This window comes from Medicago sativa, chromosome 8 (genome assembly GCF_051527215.1).
Source record: "Medicago sativa cultivar Bolivia chromosome 8, Bolivia_mono, whole genome shotgun sequence".
Lineage (NCBI taxonomy): Eukaryota > Viridiplantae > Streptophyta > Magnoliopsida > Fabales > Fabaceae > Medicago > Medicago sativa.
In genome coordinates, this window is record NC_140756.1 from 20,428,638 (window position 1) to 20,445,109 (window position 16,472).

General features: G+C 34.0%; 2 protein-coding genes across 3 annotated transcripts; one reads left to right on the top strand and one right to left on the bottom strand.

Moving 5' to 3' along the window:
* Positions 1–4,983: 4,983 nt before the first annotated feature.
* On the bottom strand, positions 4,984–8,391 carry LOC146897690 (zinc finger CCCH domain-containing protein 17-like). 2 transcript variants are annotated; one of them, XM_085732139.1, is made up of 8 exons: positions 8,315–8,391; positions 6,819–7,545; positions 6,514–6,699; positions 6,297–6,404; positions 5,985–6,137; positions 5,667–5,846; positions 5,427–5,524; positions 4,984–5,326 (listed from the first exon to the last, which is right to left on the bottom strand). In XM_085732139.1, the coding sequence occupies exons 2-8, from the start codon at positions 7,530–7,532 to the stop codon at positions 5,179–5,181; spliced, it is 1,587 nt and encodes a 528-aa protein (XP_085588265.1). In that variant the 5' UTR covers positions 7,533–7,545; positions 8,315–8,391; the 3' UTR covers positions 4,984–5,178. The 2 variants fall into 2 exon arrangements, with proteins under 2 accessions (XP_085588265.1, XP_085588264.1); XM_085732138.1 differs by having other exon boundaries at positions 6,819–8,391.
* A 3,881-nt stretch (positions 8,392–12,272) lies between these two features.
* BPS2 (BPS1-like protein) lies at positions 12,273–15,423 on the top strand. The gene is made up of 2 exons (XM_085732142.1): positions 12,273–12,368; positions 14,127–15,423. The coding sequence occupies exon 2, from the start codon at positions 14,130–14,132 to the stop codon at positions 15,204–15,206; it is 1,077 nt and encodes a 358-aa protein (XP_085588268.1). The 5' UTR covers positions 12,273–12,368; positions 14,127–14,129; the 3' UTR covers positions 15,207–15,423.
* The last annotated feature ends 1,049 nt before the right edge of the window (positions 15,424–16,472 follow it).

A 16,472-nucleotide genomic window follows, 5' to 3' on the forward strand; every position in this document is an offset into this window, starting at 1 on the left:
GTGGCCCTTTTATATGCTACTCCAGCTATGTTGATTGAATCAATTTCATTGTATTATCATTATTGCTAACTTTTTATTTTCATTAGCTCATTATTGCCAACTTTGTTGTTTGGATGCATGTTAGAAATGGACCTGCTGGCCGGCTAATCATGATCAAATTTATCAGCAATTTCTTGTCATTATGCTTAGGTTTCCCAAATGAAAATGCAAGCAATGTTTTGTTTGTGAATAAAAATCATTCTTCAAGGATGCTAATAGAAGTTACTAATAACAATTTGGTATAGTTCGGTTCACAAAGAATCAATTTGGTTCAAAAGGGTATAATTTAGTGACCGTAAATGTAGTTCCGATTCGGAAACACATAACTGGTGCACTGAACCTTTAAATCAATTCGGCTTGGGAAGAACTATTAACGGTTTGGTTCAATTTTACCGAACCATCGGATCTAGTGGTTCTAGCTTTCACTATATTGTGGTGAAGCTGAGTTACTCGATTCATCTAGATTTTCTATTCTAAAAAAATGCATGTGATGTGAAAAAAGCAAAAATCTGGTCATAGATTTATGTTTCACAATCAACATCAGACATGCCAGGACATACTTTGTCCTTTTAAAGCAAGCTAACCGGCACTGATAGTTGGCTAATTGTGAATGTAGCATTGGGACACATTTGTTTTACATCTTACTTCATTAATCAATGGTTGGTTGGTCAGTTTGTTAAGATTTGATTGTGCTCCTCTTCACTGCCATTCATATGTAAAGAAATTACTAGTGCTATGCACTTTGGACCCTGACATTGACTTGGTCAGTAGCAATTTCAAGCAAGAAAGCTTTGTCAGAATAAGATTAAAGTTTTGATTTCCAAAAAAATAAAGATAAAAGTTTATGATTGCTGATTTTTTATCTTGTGTGGACCCTCTTTGGATAAACTATTGTTCCCATTTTTCTAACATTGTTATGTCATTTTTATAACCTTTCAAGAATTAAATGGGCATTGGAAATTTGAAACCAGAATCTCTCAAAGTCTCAACGGTTCCATTCCCCAAAATCTCCAATTGAATTTAGTAGAATTGTTTAGTGATAAGCATCTTTTGCATTGAATTTTTTAATCCATAGAATCGCTCTCTTGAAAAAATAGTTGTTTACACTTAAGAATCACATATTTGAATATAGTTTAATATTCAAATATTTGAATAAAAAAATAGTTGTTTACACTTAAGAATCACATATTTGAATATAGTTTAATATTCAAATATTTGAATAAATCTTGAAAAGAAAAAAAACTTATCATGTAACATCATACTACTTTTTTAGTAGATGTAACATCATACTTATTTTTTGCAAAATATGAAAACTACTTGTTCCATTTGAAAGTAATTATGGTTTATGAATTTTTATATGATAAATGTAAAGGCCAATTTGTTGCAACTTTTTTCATTAAAATTATTATTTTTTTTAAATATTATAGTGATATACTCAAATCCATTTACAAAAAAGTAGAAACAGGAAAGTCAATGTCAAATATTAACTGTGATTCAACTAGGCCTTTTGTGTCTTTTTTTAACATTTCCAGTCTCTACCATATACTAGGATGGTTTTGTTAGTAATAAAAAAAAATAGACAGTATTCATAAATAAAATAGATCATGAATTTCTTATAAATGACTTAATTGTTTTTGTCGAAAAGTATATTACTAATAATTTGTTTAGTAGAAAATCAAAATATTGATGAATTTTACTCCATAAAGTGTTTGTCGAATTCAACTATTTTGAATAGTTATTGTCAAATTGTTTTGTGTTTTTTTAATTTACATTTTTATTATTTATAGATCATTGTGATTTTTTTTCTTATTAGTAAATTTAAAATATTAATTTTAAAATTTATTTCTTTATATTTAGACACCAAGTAAAATCTGTACTTTTGCTCTGTTATTATTTAGTATAATTTTGTTACAGCATTTTTTGTCTTGTCAAACACAAAATTTGTCTTGTCAACAGCATTTTTTTTCTCTTGGATCTTTCATTGAAAAGTCAGCTCTTGTTTAAAATAATTTTAATTTCCCGGTAATCCCGTGGATCATGGGTTGAATAATCGTGCAATGATCATGTGACTATCTTAATGCCTTTTTAGGCTCTGTTTGGTAAAAATAAGCTATAAGCTAGCTGATAGCTGAAAAGCTAGCTGATAGCTGGTGACTGATAGCTGATAGCTTATATCTGAAAAGCTTGCTTATTAAAAATAATGTGTTTGGTAAAATTAGTTGTTGAAGTGGCTGATAAGTATAAAATGACATAAAAGGACATTTTTTTAAGTTATATATATATATATATATATATATATATATATATATATATATATATATATATGGGTCTTGCTACAAGCCACCCTTTGGTGGTGTCTTTTAGCAAGTCACACCTCAAGGTGTGATTTGCACTTTTTAGTTATAACTTTGCTACAAGACACCTTCATAAAAAGTAGTGTGGTGTCTTTTATCAAGTCACACCTCAAGGTGTGATTTTCACTTTTTTAGTTATAACTTTGATAAAAGACACCTTCATAAAAAGTAGTTGGTGTCTTTTAACAAATGCTCATAGAGTAACTTGATAAAAGACACCTTCACAAAAGGTGTCTTCTATCATAACCCATATATATATATATATATATATATATATATATATATATATATATATATATATATATATATATATATTACACACATTTTTCTAATGTATTTATTTTTTAAATATTTTAATATATGATTAAATATGTCTTAATTCCCTATAAATATTCAAACTTTTGGTTTTAGTCTCCATAAAAAATTTCTTCGACTTTTAATCCTCAAAGAAATTTAACCGAAAATTTTGATCTCTGCTTTTATGAATCTCAAAAATAAGAGGAAGGTGGAGACAAAATGTGAGCTAGAATATATAAAATTTTACGGCATACAATATGCCAGTTATTTATAGTTTTTTTTTTTGGTAAAACAAGGTAAAAATAAACAAGAAAAAAGATAAAAGCAGAAACCAAATGCTACAGGGAAGCTAAGTAGGCTAGTTATAACAATAAATAAAGCATTTCTTTTATAAAAAAAACATATATATAAACGTTCCTTAAATAAAAGCGTGGCAGTTTTTATTTTTTTTTAATTGATAAAACGTGGCAGTTATTAACATGAACATGGGGTAGTTGTTTTATTAAAAATAATTAATTTAAATTAATAGGGTTACAATTGGAAGAAAATATAAAAAGCTACCAGCTATAAGCTCAAAAGCTACTTGAAATAGCTTTTCAAAAAAAGCTATAAGCTCGTGAGAAAAGCTTGTTACCAAACACATCACGTTTCCATCTAACAAGCTTATAAGCTAATCCAAGAAGCTATAAGCTAGCTTTTTTGTGTTACCAAACACAGCCTTAATGTTTGCAGAATGGTTGCCTCCTAGACCAACGAGGTATATTGAGTTCAAACTAGTTTGTTCAAGTGTGAAATTCTTAACTTCTACGAAATTTAATCAACGAAAAAGATTCCTTTAAAAAAAATCAAGGAAAAAGATTATGATTTCATTTTTATCATCGTTGTTGCGAAGTTTGTTTGAAAGTTCAGGAATGATTTCAATTTTTCTGATAAGATAGTGAATGTTGAGCAACTGAGGAATAATACAATTTTTTTTTCTTCGATATATATTCTCTCTTTTTAGTGTTAATCCTCTGGTTTCTAGGTAAAATTAGGTCTAGAAATATGAAATACGGACGTGAGATAAGTAAACTCTGATTTAGAGAGAGCTCAATCACTTGAATCCAATCAATTGGTTTCATATTCTTCCCTTTTTTTTTCTTTTCAATTTGATGTATACTCTCAACTACTTCTCACACTCCTTATAATAATATTTTGATTTTTTTTTGTCAAACGGTTAGAAATTTAACTTTTAAATAAGTGAAGAATTTAGAGTTCGAATCTAATTCCTACATACTGCAACATCTCTATTACACTTAAAAAAAAATGTCTCAATTAAATCATTAATATAGAAATAAGCAACGACAAAACTGAAAACGCACAAAATGAGATGAAAATTTCATAAACATTTCTAATACAACAATGAAGTAAAGTTAAGATGATTAAACAATAAAATATCAGACTCAGTACTATGAATATCAACGATACATATGTAATGCAATTTTTTAGTCTACTTCATTATGCATGTTACATTCATTGCAAGTTTCATTTTATCTTCATATTCATTGACAACACTTACTTTGCCTCAAAAACGATAAAGGTTCTCACTATCTTGAAATCAACTCAGTATCAAACATTGAAACTCATCGCTCAATCTCAAGATGAAGAAAAACAAAAAGGGATGTCTTCATGTCCTGTACATACAGGTTAAAATATCTAACAATATGAAGTGTTTTGTGGCTGTTTTCATCTCACATCCGTTGATCTATGTTGCGAGAGTTATGTTCCTTTAGTGTAAAGACATCATCAATACTTTGTTTATAGTAAAGACATATCATAATTTCAGAATAAAGGTTGTCAAACCTGCGTCTTATACATAGAACACAAATGCAAAAATTTAGCTCATGGGAAAATGAGGATTATTGACATGTACTTTTCACTGTTTCTCATGTTGTATAATCATCACTTTTGTTTCTCATGTTATATAATCATCACTTTTGTTCTTCGGTATTTCTCATGTTCTATAATCATCACTTTTATTCTTGGTGCGCCATAATATGAAGTTCAGTCACAAGGTAAATATAGCTTAACCAAGAATTGTTCCATCCATAAATCGAACTAAACACATACATGTAGCTAACCTTGGTGATCAGATATTTAAGAACATGAATTGAGAGCTGCTATTGCAACATAATCAATTCAAATAAAACTAAATTTCTCCTTTGGTTTCGTAGTATTTTGCTTTTGAACAGTCTTGCTATATTTTTACTTCTATTTTAAGTAACAATTTGCTAACAACAGAAAAAGAGAAAACTGGAATTAAAATTTTCCATTTAATATAAACTGCTCTTTACAATAATGATGAACAAATAGCAGGAGAGCAAAATGCAATTGGAATTGCTCTGTTTAAATATATACATGCTTGCTTTTGCAAGTATTGTTGAATGATCAATGGAAAAAATAAATTGATTCCTGGTGGAAGCGAAAGAGGAATCCACTTTGTCGTGACTCAAGAGGATGCCACAACCTTGTATTCTTCCAACCATTTCCAGACTGTCAGCAAACCAGTTCTGTCTCCAGTGAAGAAGAGACCGCCTGGAGCTATATCAACTAATCCAACTTCTTGCTTTGCAAACAATCTACCCCTCTCTGCAAATCTGTATAGATTGCAAATGTAGAGACTTGATCAGAGCCAGTTCAAGATTACATTTCAAGTTTACATAACAACCTGATGATGATGGTAGCAAATTTACTTACGATGGCAGTTCGTAGAGGTGAACTGAATTGTCTCCGGCAGAGCAGAATATTATAGGCTTATTTTCTGGATCAGTCATCCCAGAGAGTGTAACAACACCCTGTAATAATCAGAATAAAAAACATGAACAACCTCCTACCAATTTAATCACTACAAACAAAAAACAACCAAATGATGTTCAACATAATATAAAAAACTTCAACCTATGCACAAATGCTATATATACAAGCTAAGTAACTTACATTTTCCACATTGTGTGAATATGCCACTTCCAAAGTCCCTGCTTTGTTTTGAAACCAGACCTTGATGGTGCAGTCAGATGAACCGGATAACAAGAACTTGTCCCAACAAATAAGGGAGGTGACTGCATCTGTATGTGCATTGAGTGTCATTGTACACTCAAATGTGTCAAGGTCCCAAACCTGGATAAAACAATAAAAGATAACTCTCAGAAAAAACATAAAAAAGCAACAAGCAAGTGCAGATCTAGCGTAAAAGAACAAAAGACCACCAAAGATGATTCATAGATTAGAGTCCGTATTTCCAAACAATAGAAATACCTTAATGGTTTGATCCCGGGATCCTGAATACAACATCTTGGAGCCCCCAACAGCTAGGCAAACAACAGATTTAGTGTGGCCACATAGTGATGCAACCAGTTTAAAAGGGGAATTGGCTTCGGAGCTGCCTCTCCATGCAGAAATTACACCATCCTGTGATTTAAATAAAAATTTGACATTAATTGATAGACAACACAAATATCTATTTTCAAAAGTAAGAGAACAAAATATACTATACAACTAGTGGTAACTAGAGAGTAAAAAATCTGATTTATCTAGATAACAACCATAAAGCAATGTGTGGGTAGCTACCTCTGCTCCAGCTAAGAGTGTATGAGTATCCTTGGCAACAATCATAGCATGGACTTGTCCCTTAGGTCCATCAAGAGTAAAAGGTGCGGCAGTTGAAATATGCCATGCCTTCACAAATACCACAATGACAAAATCAGCTTTCATATTATGGTCATATATAATTGATAAGAACACACAATGAAACAAAACAGTGATTGTAGTAAGAAGAAGAGCCTACCTTGACGGTGTCCTTCATACCAACAAAAATCCATGGGCCCTCACTGATCAAAGAGGTAATTTCAGCGCCCAGATTCGTTACATCAACACATTGACCAGTACGGCAGTCCCATGTCCGAAGTGTCCCATCCGTGCTGCCAGAATAAAGTTTGTCTGATCCATCCGGAATTGTCATTCCAGTGATAAGCTGTTCAAAAATATTTTAATTAAACTACTTCAGAGATATCAACACAGAAAAGAAGCCTAGTTTCAAACATTTCTCAAAAACATAAGGTGGTTATTAGTATTATTATAAAGTCTAAGTACCTTCTTGTGTCCCTCAAGCTTTGCTATTGAGGAAAACCCATCACCATAAAACCACGAATGTAAATTCTGGCACTGATCACCATGAACACAACTGTCATTCACCCAGTATTTGCAGATACTCGGTGAAGGCTTCTGAGAAACTTCATCTACTTCTGTCCCATCTCTGTCATCTCCAATCTTTCTATTCAAGACCGGTTCAGTATTATGTTTGGGAAGGGAAGCCTCAGCAACTTCTGTGCTTGCTTTGTTATCTCCAGTCTTTCTATTCAAGACAGTCTTCGTATTATGTTTGGAAAAGGAAGCCTCAACAACTTGAGCTGTGCCTTTGTTATCTCCAATCTTTCTATTCAAGAATGTCTTCGCATTAGGTTTGGGAAGGGGCTTCTCATACACATACGATGCAGCCTTCGTGTTATGTTTGGTAAGGGGCTTCTCATACACATACGATGAATGGTGCTTCTTTGCAGCATTATAATATCCAGTACCAGCTCTGCATGAAGACGGATAAGATGCAATTTCACCGTGCGATGGGTAATGCCGCTTCCATGCAGCATTATGATATCCAGCGTTGGCAGCATTACAAGAAGCAGTTGCCGGCGCTGCACTATGAAGAAACCTACAAGGATTTCTGTTGCATTTCCCAGCGAGCCAATAAACACATGTTTTCCCGATGACTTGTTCAGTTCTACTACTCCTTGCCACTTTCACATCCATGATTGATTATACTCTAAAAAACAAAAATAATACATTCCAATAACATCCAAGATCAGCCACTTTATCCTACCAACAACAATCGAATACCAAAAACAGGAAGAGTAGAACATGAAAAACTCCTCATGCAAAATTGTTCATTACCAAACTTTATAATGCCCTATTCTAAAGTTTGTAATGAACAAAGAAACAAAAAGTAGTACATTGCAGAACTTCCATAGCAAAAACCCATATCAGAATTGGATGATTCAATCAACGCTATATCTTGAATAACCCATATCAGAATTGGACGATTCAATCAACGCTATATCTTGAATAACCCAAAACCCCAATTCACTGTATCTCTAAATTCTAATCCTGAAAACCCTAATAAGTAAAATAAATGAAACCCTAAAATTGAACCAAGGAACACAAATTGCAGCAGTCGATCCATAATGTCGCGAATCGTAAACCCTAAATCAGCCACTGTATCCTCATGCAAACACTGTATCCTCATGCAAAAGATGTTGAATACGAAACTTTATAATACCCAATTATAAAGTTTACAATGAACAACGAAACAAAAAACCATACAGAATTGGAGGAAATACCGATAATTTACCATCGTTATCTCGATTACCCCCAAATCATCACCCTAATAAGTAAAATAAAAGAAACCATAAAATTGAAACCCTAAATTTGAAGTAACGAAGCAAATAAAGGTTCGCCGGGAACACGTATTGTTGCCGATGATCCATGGTAAGAGGTTGAATCGTAACCCTAAAATTGATCGAAATTGGAATTACCTGAGAGCGATAAAGATGAGAATCCGAAGGAACGATGAGAGTTGTTGGAGAGAAGTTGAATTGAATGAGTTGTGAATGAGGAGAGTGAAGAAGTTGTTGTGTTTATACCTTTTTTGGTTCGTAAATTGTACGCAATGACTGTTTTCTCCTTATGGACTTCTTTGCAAGGCCCAAATTGTTTCCTATATACACCCTCATGGCACTATTATAAGTAAAAATTGCACATATTTTTGTATTATAAAAGTCAAGCGTTTGATACAATTTGGATTTGTGTAGAACATAACAATTGTTTTTTGGCTGATACCTTCGTTTTGCAAAACAACAAATCTGGATTGATTTAAACATCCATACAATCAAATTATATGCAAATACTTATAGGTAAACAATATGAAATAGCACAAATTAGACACATGTTGTACAAAGTAGCACCAGTATCCATAGGTTGCATCAAAATATGCAAATACAAATTAAAAACATCGATTGTTTAGCTGTTACATCAATAGAATAAAACTACTAGGTATCCCTAGCACCCCTGTCTCCAATATGATGCCTACGATGATAAATTTGACCTCCCTAAAGCTTTTGCAAAATTGCATTCAAACTTTGTCATTTTGCGCTCTCTCGCTCCACCACACTACCACCTATGATGACTAAGACATGGTCTCTGATACGCCTTAACCTTCCGGTCATGTCTAGCCACTGATGATTTTTATGCTCCTCAGCAACAATCTCATTAAGGGTCCCATGCTCAGGTGGCCTCGAGATATGCACATCCTCCAACGGGGTTATGATGTATGGATGTGAAATGGCAAAAAAAACATCTCATGTATCCAACAACTGTCTCATCACCGGTCGAAGCAAGCAGACCTAAATCCTGCGATATTAGCACATAATCAAGGCACCTCACATAGCGTTGACTGATCTGTTGTGCGGTCGTCTAAGAATTTGCAGTGTCATGTGGATGTTTAGGGATTTAAAAAGGCTAGATCATGCTTAAAATAAAGCCTTTAACAAACTAAGAGATCATACTTAAACTATAATTTTTAAACTAGATTGATCTGTTTAAATAAAATCCGGCTCTATGCGACCTATTCCTACCCCTATGCTCTAATGACCTTAAATGGCAATAACCACTTGCTTTGATCCTCACCGATTTATGGCAGTAATTATCTTATTATCATGGTTCAAGGTCACGATCCCTCCACTACATTTTTAAACATTCATATGAAATAAATATGAATCAATCATGAACAAGATGTTAAGAATTATAGTTCCTTCAAAAAATATTGTAGTTACAACAACAACAACAACAACAATAATATGTAAAAATATAAAAGGAATACAAACAAAATTTGGTTACATTTTAGAGTTTAATGGTGGTGGGTTGACAGTCCAAAACAACTTTGCACATACAACCAATCAAAACTTTCTGAATTGTCACATTTGACCCACATAAATTAAAATCATTAATTGAGGTGACAATTCTAAATATTTTGATTGGTTGTGTGTGCAAAGTTGTTTAAAACCGTCAACCCACCACAATTAAACTCTAAATTTAATTATTTCAATTATAATATCAAATAAATTTGTTTTTAAGAATAATATAGTATAGGTGTTATTAAAAAGATAATAATTTTCTTTCAAAAAAAAAAGGATAATAATTTTTATCCTTAATATTTTTTATTATATTTGTTATAATTATTGTTAAAAGTTAAAAAAAGTTGTTACTATTTAAAAGTCACAAATATCTATTTATATATAATTTTAATAAAAATTAAAATGTCATGGAAAAATATTATTTATTGAACAAAAAATAAAAAGAGACAGAAGTAGATAGTCGTCCAAAAGGAGTGCAGATCTGCTCCAGTTGCTTACTTCCTCCAGTTTCCAATTCTTTGTTCAGATGTAGGACACGTGGCAAGTAAAATACCAACGGTTGATATTAACAATGTTTCACTGTTCCTCTTCTTCTCAACTGTATCCTCCGTACTTTTTCTCCCTTTCAATTCTCCTGCTTGGTCATCTCCACTCTCGCCGTCATATCACCGCCATAACTCCGCCGTTTTGCCGCTGCATATTTACGCCGCCGCTGAATCATTGTTTTAATTTCATTGTGGAATCAGCTTTTCAAGTTCCACTGCATCTGCCCCTTTCCTAGTTTAGGATTGTGAAGTTATATGGTGACTAATCAATTTAAGGTCTACTAGGAATTCATCAATTCAAGAAATAATGCAAATTTTATTATGCAATTGTGATGCTCAATGTTGCAGATTTTATGCAGAGTTTAGTTTGCAATGTAATCAATTCATGAACAAATACACAGTGGCGGCGAATCGAGGCGGAGCGATGGGCCTTCACGGTGGCTTCCTGGTAACACGACAAAAGGTAGATGGCGCAGTGGTGGCGAATCACGTCGGAGCGATTGGCCTTCACAACAGCTTCCAGGTAACGCGACAAAAGGAAGATGACGACTCAGTAAAGTAGAAGACGTGAAAGGGAGAGGAACAGTGAAACGCTGTTAATCTCAACCGTTGGTATTTTACTTGCCACGTGTCCTACATCTGAACAAAGAATTGGAAACTGGAGGAAGTAAGCAAATGGAGCAGATCTGCACTCGTCCAAAAGCTATTTTATATTTTAAAAAAATGTTAAGAAATAAATGGACGGTTCAAAAATGAATTGGCGAATTAGTCAATTTAGTCCCTGAATAGGAAATGATTAGTCAATCTAGTCTCTGAATGCAGAGAAATTGCAAAACAGTCCCTGAATGTAGACCATGTAGGTCAATTTCAGGGACTAAAGTGATTAACGGAGTCTACATTCAGGGACTAAATTGACTAACGGAGTCTGCATTCAGGGACTAAATTGACTAACCGAGTCTAAACTCAAGGACTATTTTGCAATTTATCTACATTTAGGGACTAAAGCGACCACTCTTTTCCTATTCAGGGACTAAAGTGACTAATTACCGCATAGCATTAAGCCAAAAGTGAACGTGACGTCACTGACGTAAACACATTTTAATTTTCTTTTTTGAAAGGAGATTTTAATTTTTTTGATTATGCTATTTACACGCTTTCAAAATCATTTTCGTGTAATTATTTTAATTCATAAAGACCAAAAAAAATATTAATTTTTTGGAAATTAGTCACTTTAGTCCCTGAATAGGGAACGATTAGTCAATTTAGTCCCTGAATGCAGATAATATGCAAAACAGTCCCTGCATGGTCAATTTCAGGGACTAAAGTGACTAACGAAGTCTACATTCAGGGACTAAATTGACTAACGGAGTCTGCATTCAGGGACTAAATTGACTAACAAAGTCTACATTCAGGGACTATTTTGCAATTTATCTGCATTCAGGGACTAAATTGACGAATCGTTCCCCATTCAGGGACTAAAGTGACTAATTCCCCATTTTTTTGGACAGGAAAAAAATTACTCCCTCCGTTTCAAAATACATGTCCCTTTTTTGCAATGTGCACTATTCACTTGACTTACTTTGACCATATTTTTTAACTAATTTATAAATACAAATATTAGCATGTAAGATGTTGTTTGATTTGTCTCGACAAATATTTTCAAAATATTAAATTTTTATAATTTTTTAGTTTAGATAATTAAAGATATTAACAGTCAAAATTGTGCATTGGCATGTGTGAAGTGGTTGACTTGGACATGTATTTTGAAACGGATGGAGTATTAATTAATTAATAGTCCGCGTAAAACATCAAGTGGTTTGAAAAAGAACAAAAATGAGAAAAATGAAGTTTCTCAGCACTGAACCACGTCCACGGCGTTATAATTAACGAGTAGAAAAAACAAAAAGGTACACAGTTCCACAACAGACAAATAATAAACCCCCACGTGTCCTCCCGTAACCCAAAAACCCTTCAAACCCCGTTACTTTATCAAAACTACCCCCTTCTTATCTTCAACAAAAATCAACAACTTCACCAACCACAAATTATTCTAAACGCTTCAAACAAACCCAAATTTCTTTAGACACCAAATTTCTCTCTAACCTTTTCCCTTTCTGATTCTCTAATCTCAGGTATACAACTTCTCTTTGATTCTTTGTTTTCTTGTTTATGAAAAATTAATTGAATTTTTTGTTTTTTTTGTGAATTGATTTGATGATTTATGATTCTGTTTGGTTTAATTTGTTTATTATTCGACGATCTAACTGTGGTTGATCAGATTTTGATGGTTTGACTTTTTTGTATTTTGGTTTTCATTAGGTTGAGTAGTTTTTTTGATGATTTTTATTTTTTGTTTATTTTAATTTGATGATTATAAGGTTTGAATTTGATGGTTGTTGTTTAAAGTTTTTATTTTTTTTGGTTTTTAATACTTGATTGGGTTTTTGGTTTTAGATCTGAAAAGGTTTTATGGGAAAATTGAAGGTCAACGGATTATTTTTTTATGGATCTTGTGTTTTACTTCTTATTATTGTTGTTGATGTTGATGTTGTTGTTATTGTTGATGATGTTCTTTTGAAATCAATTATCAAGGTAGATTTTGGTCTATGGTTCCTGAAGTGGTTGGTTTTTTATTGCCTTGTGAATTTTAATTAAGGTTGTGTGTGTTGTGTTTCAATTCATTAGAACCAAACTGAATTGAAACAAACTTCGGAGATTATGGTGCTACAAACCAATTTGAACTTGTTTAAATCTTATGATTTTGACTGGATTTTTGATTTGGAAATGGAAATTAGCATGTACAAAGGGGTGGACAACCGGTTGGATGCTGGTGGATTCGGCCGTAAATCCTCAATCCGATGGAACAGACGGTCCATAAATTCCAACACATCTCTGTCCATTCATGGTTTCGGTTAACTCGGATGACGTTTTTACGGGTTTCGGGCGCAACGGGTGTGTTACGACGGTCAAATATGCCATTACTTGCGGCCACCCTTAATAGATCTAGAAGCTATGTCCCATTGCATGAATCACAAATCGTTGGTCCGTTAGATTTAACACACAGCTACACACCACCATTCTTATAAGGGAAGAGAGAGACAAGAAATAAGTTATAAGTGCGAGAGAGAAGAGATTGAGAGCAACAATGGTGTTTATGGGTTTGGAATAGGAGAGAGAGAGAGAGAGAGAGAGAGAGAGAGAGAGAGAGAGAGAGAGAGAGAGAGAGAGAGAGAGAGAGAGAGAGAGAGAGAGAGAGGGAGGGAGAGGGAGAGGGAGAGGGAGAGGGAGAGATGGGTTTTGTTTGAGATTATCCCTATTCTGCCAAACGATATCGTTTTGGTAGGGAATATTAAAACTATGTTTTTGCGGTTGGGTGTGGGTTACGTTGGATGAGTTTTTAACATCTGCATCCGCCTGCGATAAACTCTTCCAAACTGAATTGTGTAACCCGTTGACCAGAAACCCGAATATTACCCGCCCGCGTGCTGCAAAATTCCAGCGGGTCTATCGGATTCGGTTCGAAACGGCCTTCTTGTCCAGCCCTATGTACAACAATCAACAATGTCTTTCGGAACATGTATATGCTCTAGTGAACTGGTTATAGATGACAAAACAAACATACTATAAGAATTTTTTTGCTTCGAGCAGCTATGAATTTGGTTTGATTATATTTGCTTGTTTATTTCAATGTTAAAAAGAACTGGCTTAAAGTGCTGTTTTGAATAAGTTTAGTTTTGATATTTCAATTTGTAGTTTAGAAATAAGTTCATTGCGTACGGGTTTCATTGGAAACTGGTTTGTGTTGTTTTGTCATGGTTTACTGTCAATTTGTGTGTTTGTCTGAATTTTGTAATTATAAGATCTCTTACCATCTAATTTTGCTGATGCAGTAAATGAGTCGTTCCCAGGATCCACACCCAAACCGTTCTTTCTTCCCTTTTGGGAATCCTTTTCGGACAAAGTCACATAAAGGCGGCTCTCACATGTCCCCACAGTTACTTGCAGTACTACATGGTTTCGAGGCTACATTAGCAGAGAGGCTAAGGAAGCTTATGCCTGAAAGCAAGGATGAAATCCTCAGCTTGTCTTGGATGACTTCGGCTATGAAGTCACTTTGTGAAACTCACAATGACATACGAACCCTTATAACTGATCTTGAGCTACCCGTGAGTGTTTGGGATGACAAATGGGTTGATGTCTACTTTGACATAAGCACAAAGTTGCTAGACATTTGCAACATATTTAGTTCTGAGCTTTCTCGTCTGAATCAAGGCAATCTTCCGCTTAAGTGTGCCTTGCACAATTTAGGCCCAGCCTCATCAAAGTCGTTTCTTCGGGCATGTTCTTTACTCGATGACTGGAGGCGCCACATTAATGCTAAGAACCCTAGAATTGAGAAATGTAGCACCATTCTAGATGGTCTTGTAGGATCACTTGATCTTCCTAAGGTTAAAAATTCTGCCAAAGGTAAGGTTTTGATGCAAGCTATGTATGGAGTCAAGGTGGAGACTGTATTTGTTTGCAGTGTGTTTTCTGCAGCATTCTCTGGCTCTTCAAAGAAGTTGCTAGACTTGGATGTGCCTGACATGCATTCATGGGCGCCTGCTTTTAAAGGCTTACAGAATCTTGTAAATGAGGAAATTAGAGTTAGGTTCTCCGGTGGGAAATTTTCTGTATTGATCGAGTTGGAAGCTGTTGACGCTGTTGTGAAGGAGTTATATCCCACTATCCAAGGTGGTGTAAATACCGAAGACAAAGTTGAGCAAGAATCACATTTGAAGACTGTTGAGGAATTAGGCGTGGCTGCAGAGAAGCTTTCCCAAGGAATGGATCTCCTTGCAAAGGGAGTGGATGGTTTCTTCCAAGCAGTTTTGACTAGTCGTGACACTTTGCTATCGTCTCTGAGGTTTGGCAAAACTGTAAATGATCGTGTCGTTGGCCGAAACATAGATCAGCAAGTAGTTTACTGATAATACACTAGTCTAATTCTGGTAGTTGTTAATGTGTTGGGGGGATTTTCTGTTTGTATTTTTAGTATTTGGTCCTATTTGGTTTGTTATATTTAAGGGTAGCATGGGTGGTAGGTTTTCTGGTTATAGTATGGTTGAGCTTAAATGTATATGTGTGAGTGGGGTGTTCTCTGTGATGTCGAACAATATAAAATATATAAGAATTTTATTATGCCTACAGTACCTTGTTAATTATTTTGCTCGTATGATCTTCATCTGCATATAAATGTTTATATTGTTCTATACTTTTTCATCTCTTTGATTGAAAGTTAGGTAAGGGAAACTATTGATTCTCTCCCTGATGGATGGGATGTATAGATTATTTGATATTTTTTCCAGTTAACCATCCGGTACTCAAAGGATGGGGTAGTTCGGAGGAAGGTGTAATTAGAAGTTTACCTTGGAGGTAAGTAAAGTCGAACAAAAAATTGTTCCAGTTAAAAATCAAACTTGGTTCTTCCGATTCATTGTAGAGTAAACTTATTAATCACTTGAGTCCAAAATAATTTGGTTATAAGTTGTTTGATTTACTTTATGGACGAAGGGTATGGTTCAAGTTTAGTCTCTCCCATTACGAGAGCTTCTTTTCCCCAAGTTGTTTTAAAAAAATCATATACATGTTATAGAAATATACTTCTGCTGTGCACCACTTGATCCATCAATAACTTACATACAAAGAGTCCTCATTAACCTGGTCAAATTGCAGCAGCAAGACTAAAAATGAGGAATGTTTTTCTAAGGACCTCTCTTCAATGATAGGATTCACAAAAACAGAAATAATTTAGAACCAGGATGAAGAAAAGAATGGGCATCAAGGGACCAAAAGCAGATTAATTATCTCTTACTCAATTTAGGGCTGTTGCAGCTTTGAGGGGGATTTGTGGTCATAAGAGCATACACATTCAAAACATCTTATTTGCTGTTATCAATGAATCCCACCCATTATTTTATATTACTTCACCCATTCAAAATTATTTAAACTCAATTACATTTTCTAAAATATTCATACCACCCATTAAAAACTTTAAAATGAGTCCCAATGTTCTCATTATATACTCCCAAAATTATAATTTCAATTCAAAAGGTTTTGTAAAAAAATTTCTTTCCTTTTGTTTTTATCCGCGATCGGTACAGTTTTTGTGCATCTCGTCGTGAATAATATTAGTCGATTAAAAAAAAAAAGGTTTTGTAAAAAAATGCCTCATTTGGCATCATCATGGGTGAGTA

Bases quoted from the DNA above. Each gene is read 5' to 3' on its own strand.
- LOC146897690 (XM_085732139.1), bottom strand. From the start codon at position 7,532: ATGGATGTGAAAGTGGCAAGGAGTAGTAGAACTGAACAAGTCATCGGG. The intron at 5,525-5,666 runs GTAAGTTACTTA...TGATTATTACAG, and splicing joins ATTCACACAATGTGGAAAAT to GGTGTTGTTACACTCTCTGG. The intron at 5,327-5,426 runs GTAAGTAAATTT...CAATCTATACAG, and splicing joins CACCTCTACGAACTGCCATC to ATTTGCAGAGAGGGGTAGAT.
- BPS2 (XM_085732142.1), top strand. From the start codon at position 14,130: ATGAGTCGTTCCCAGGATCCACACCCAAACCGTTCTTTCTTCCCTTTT.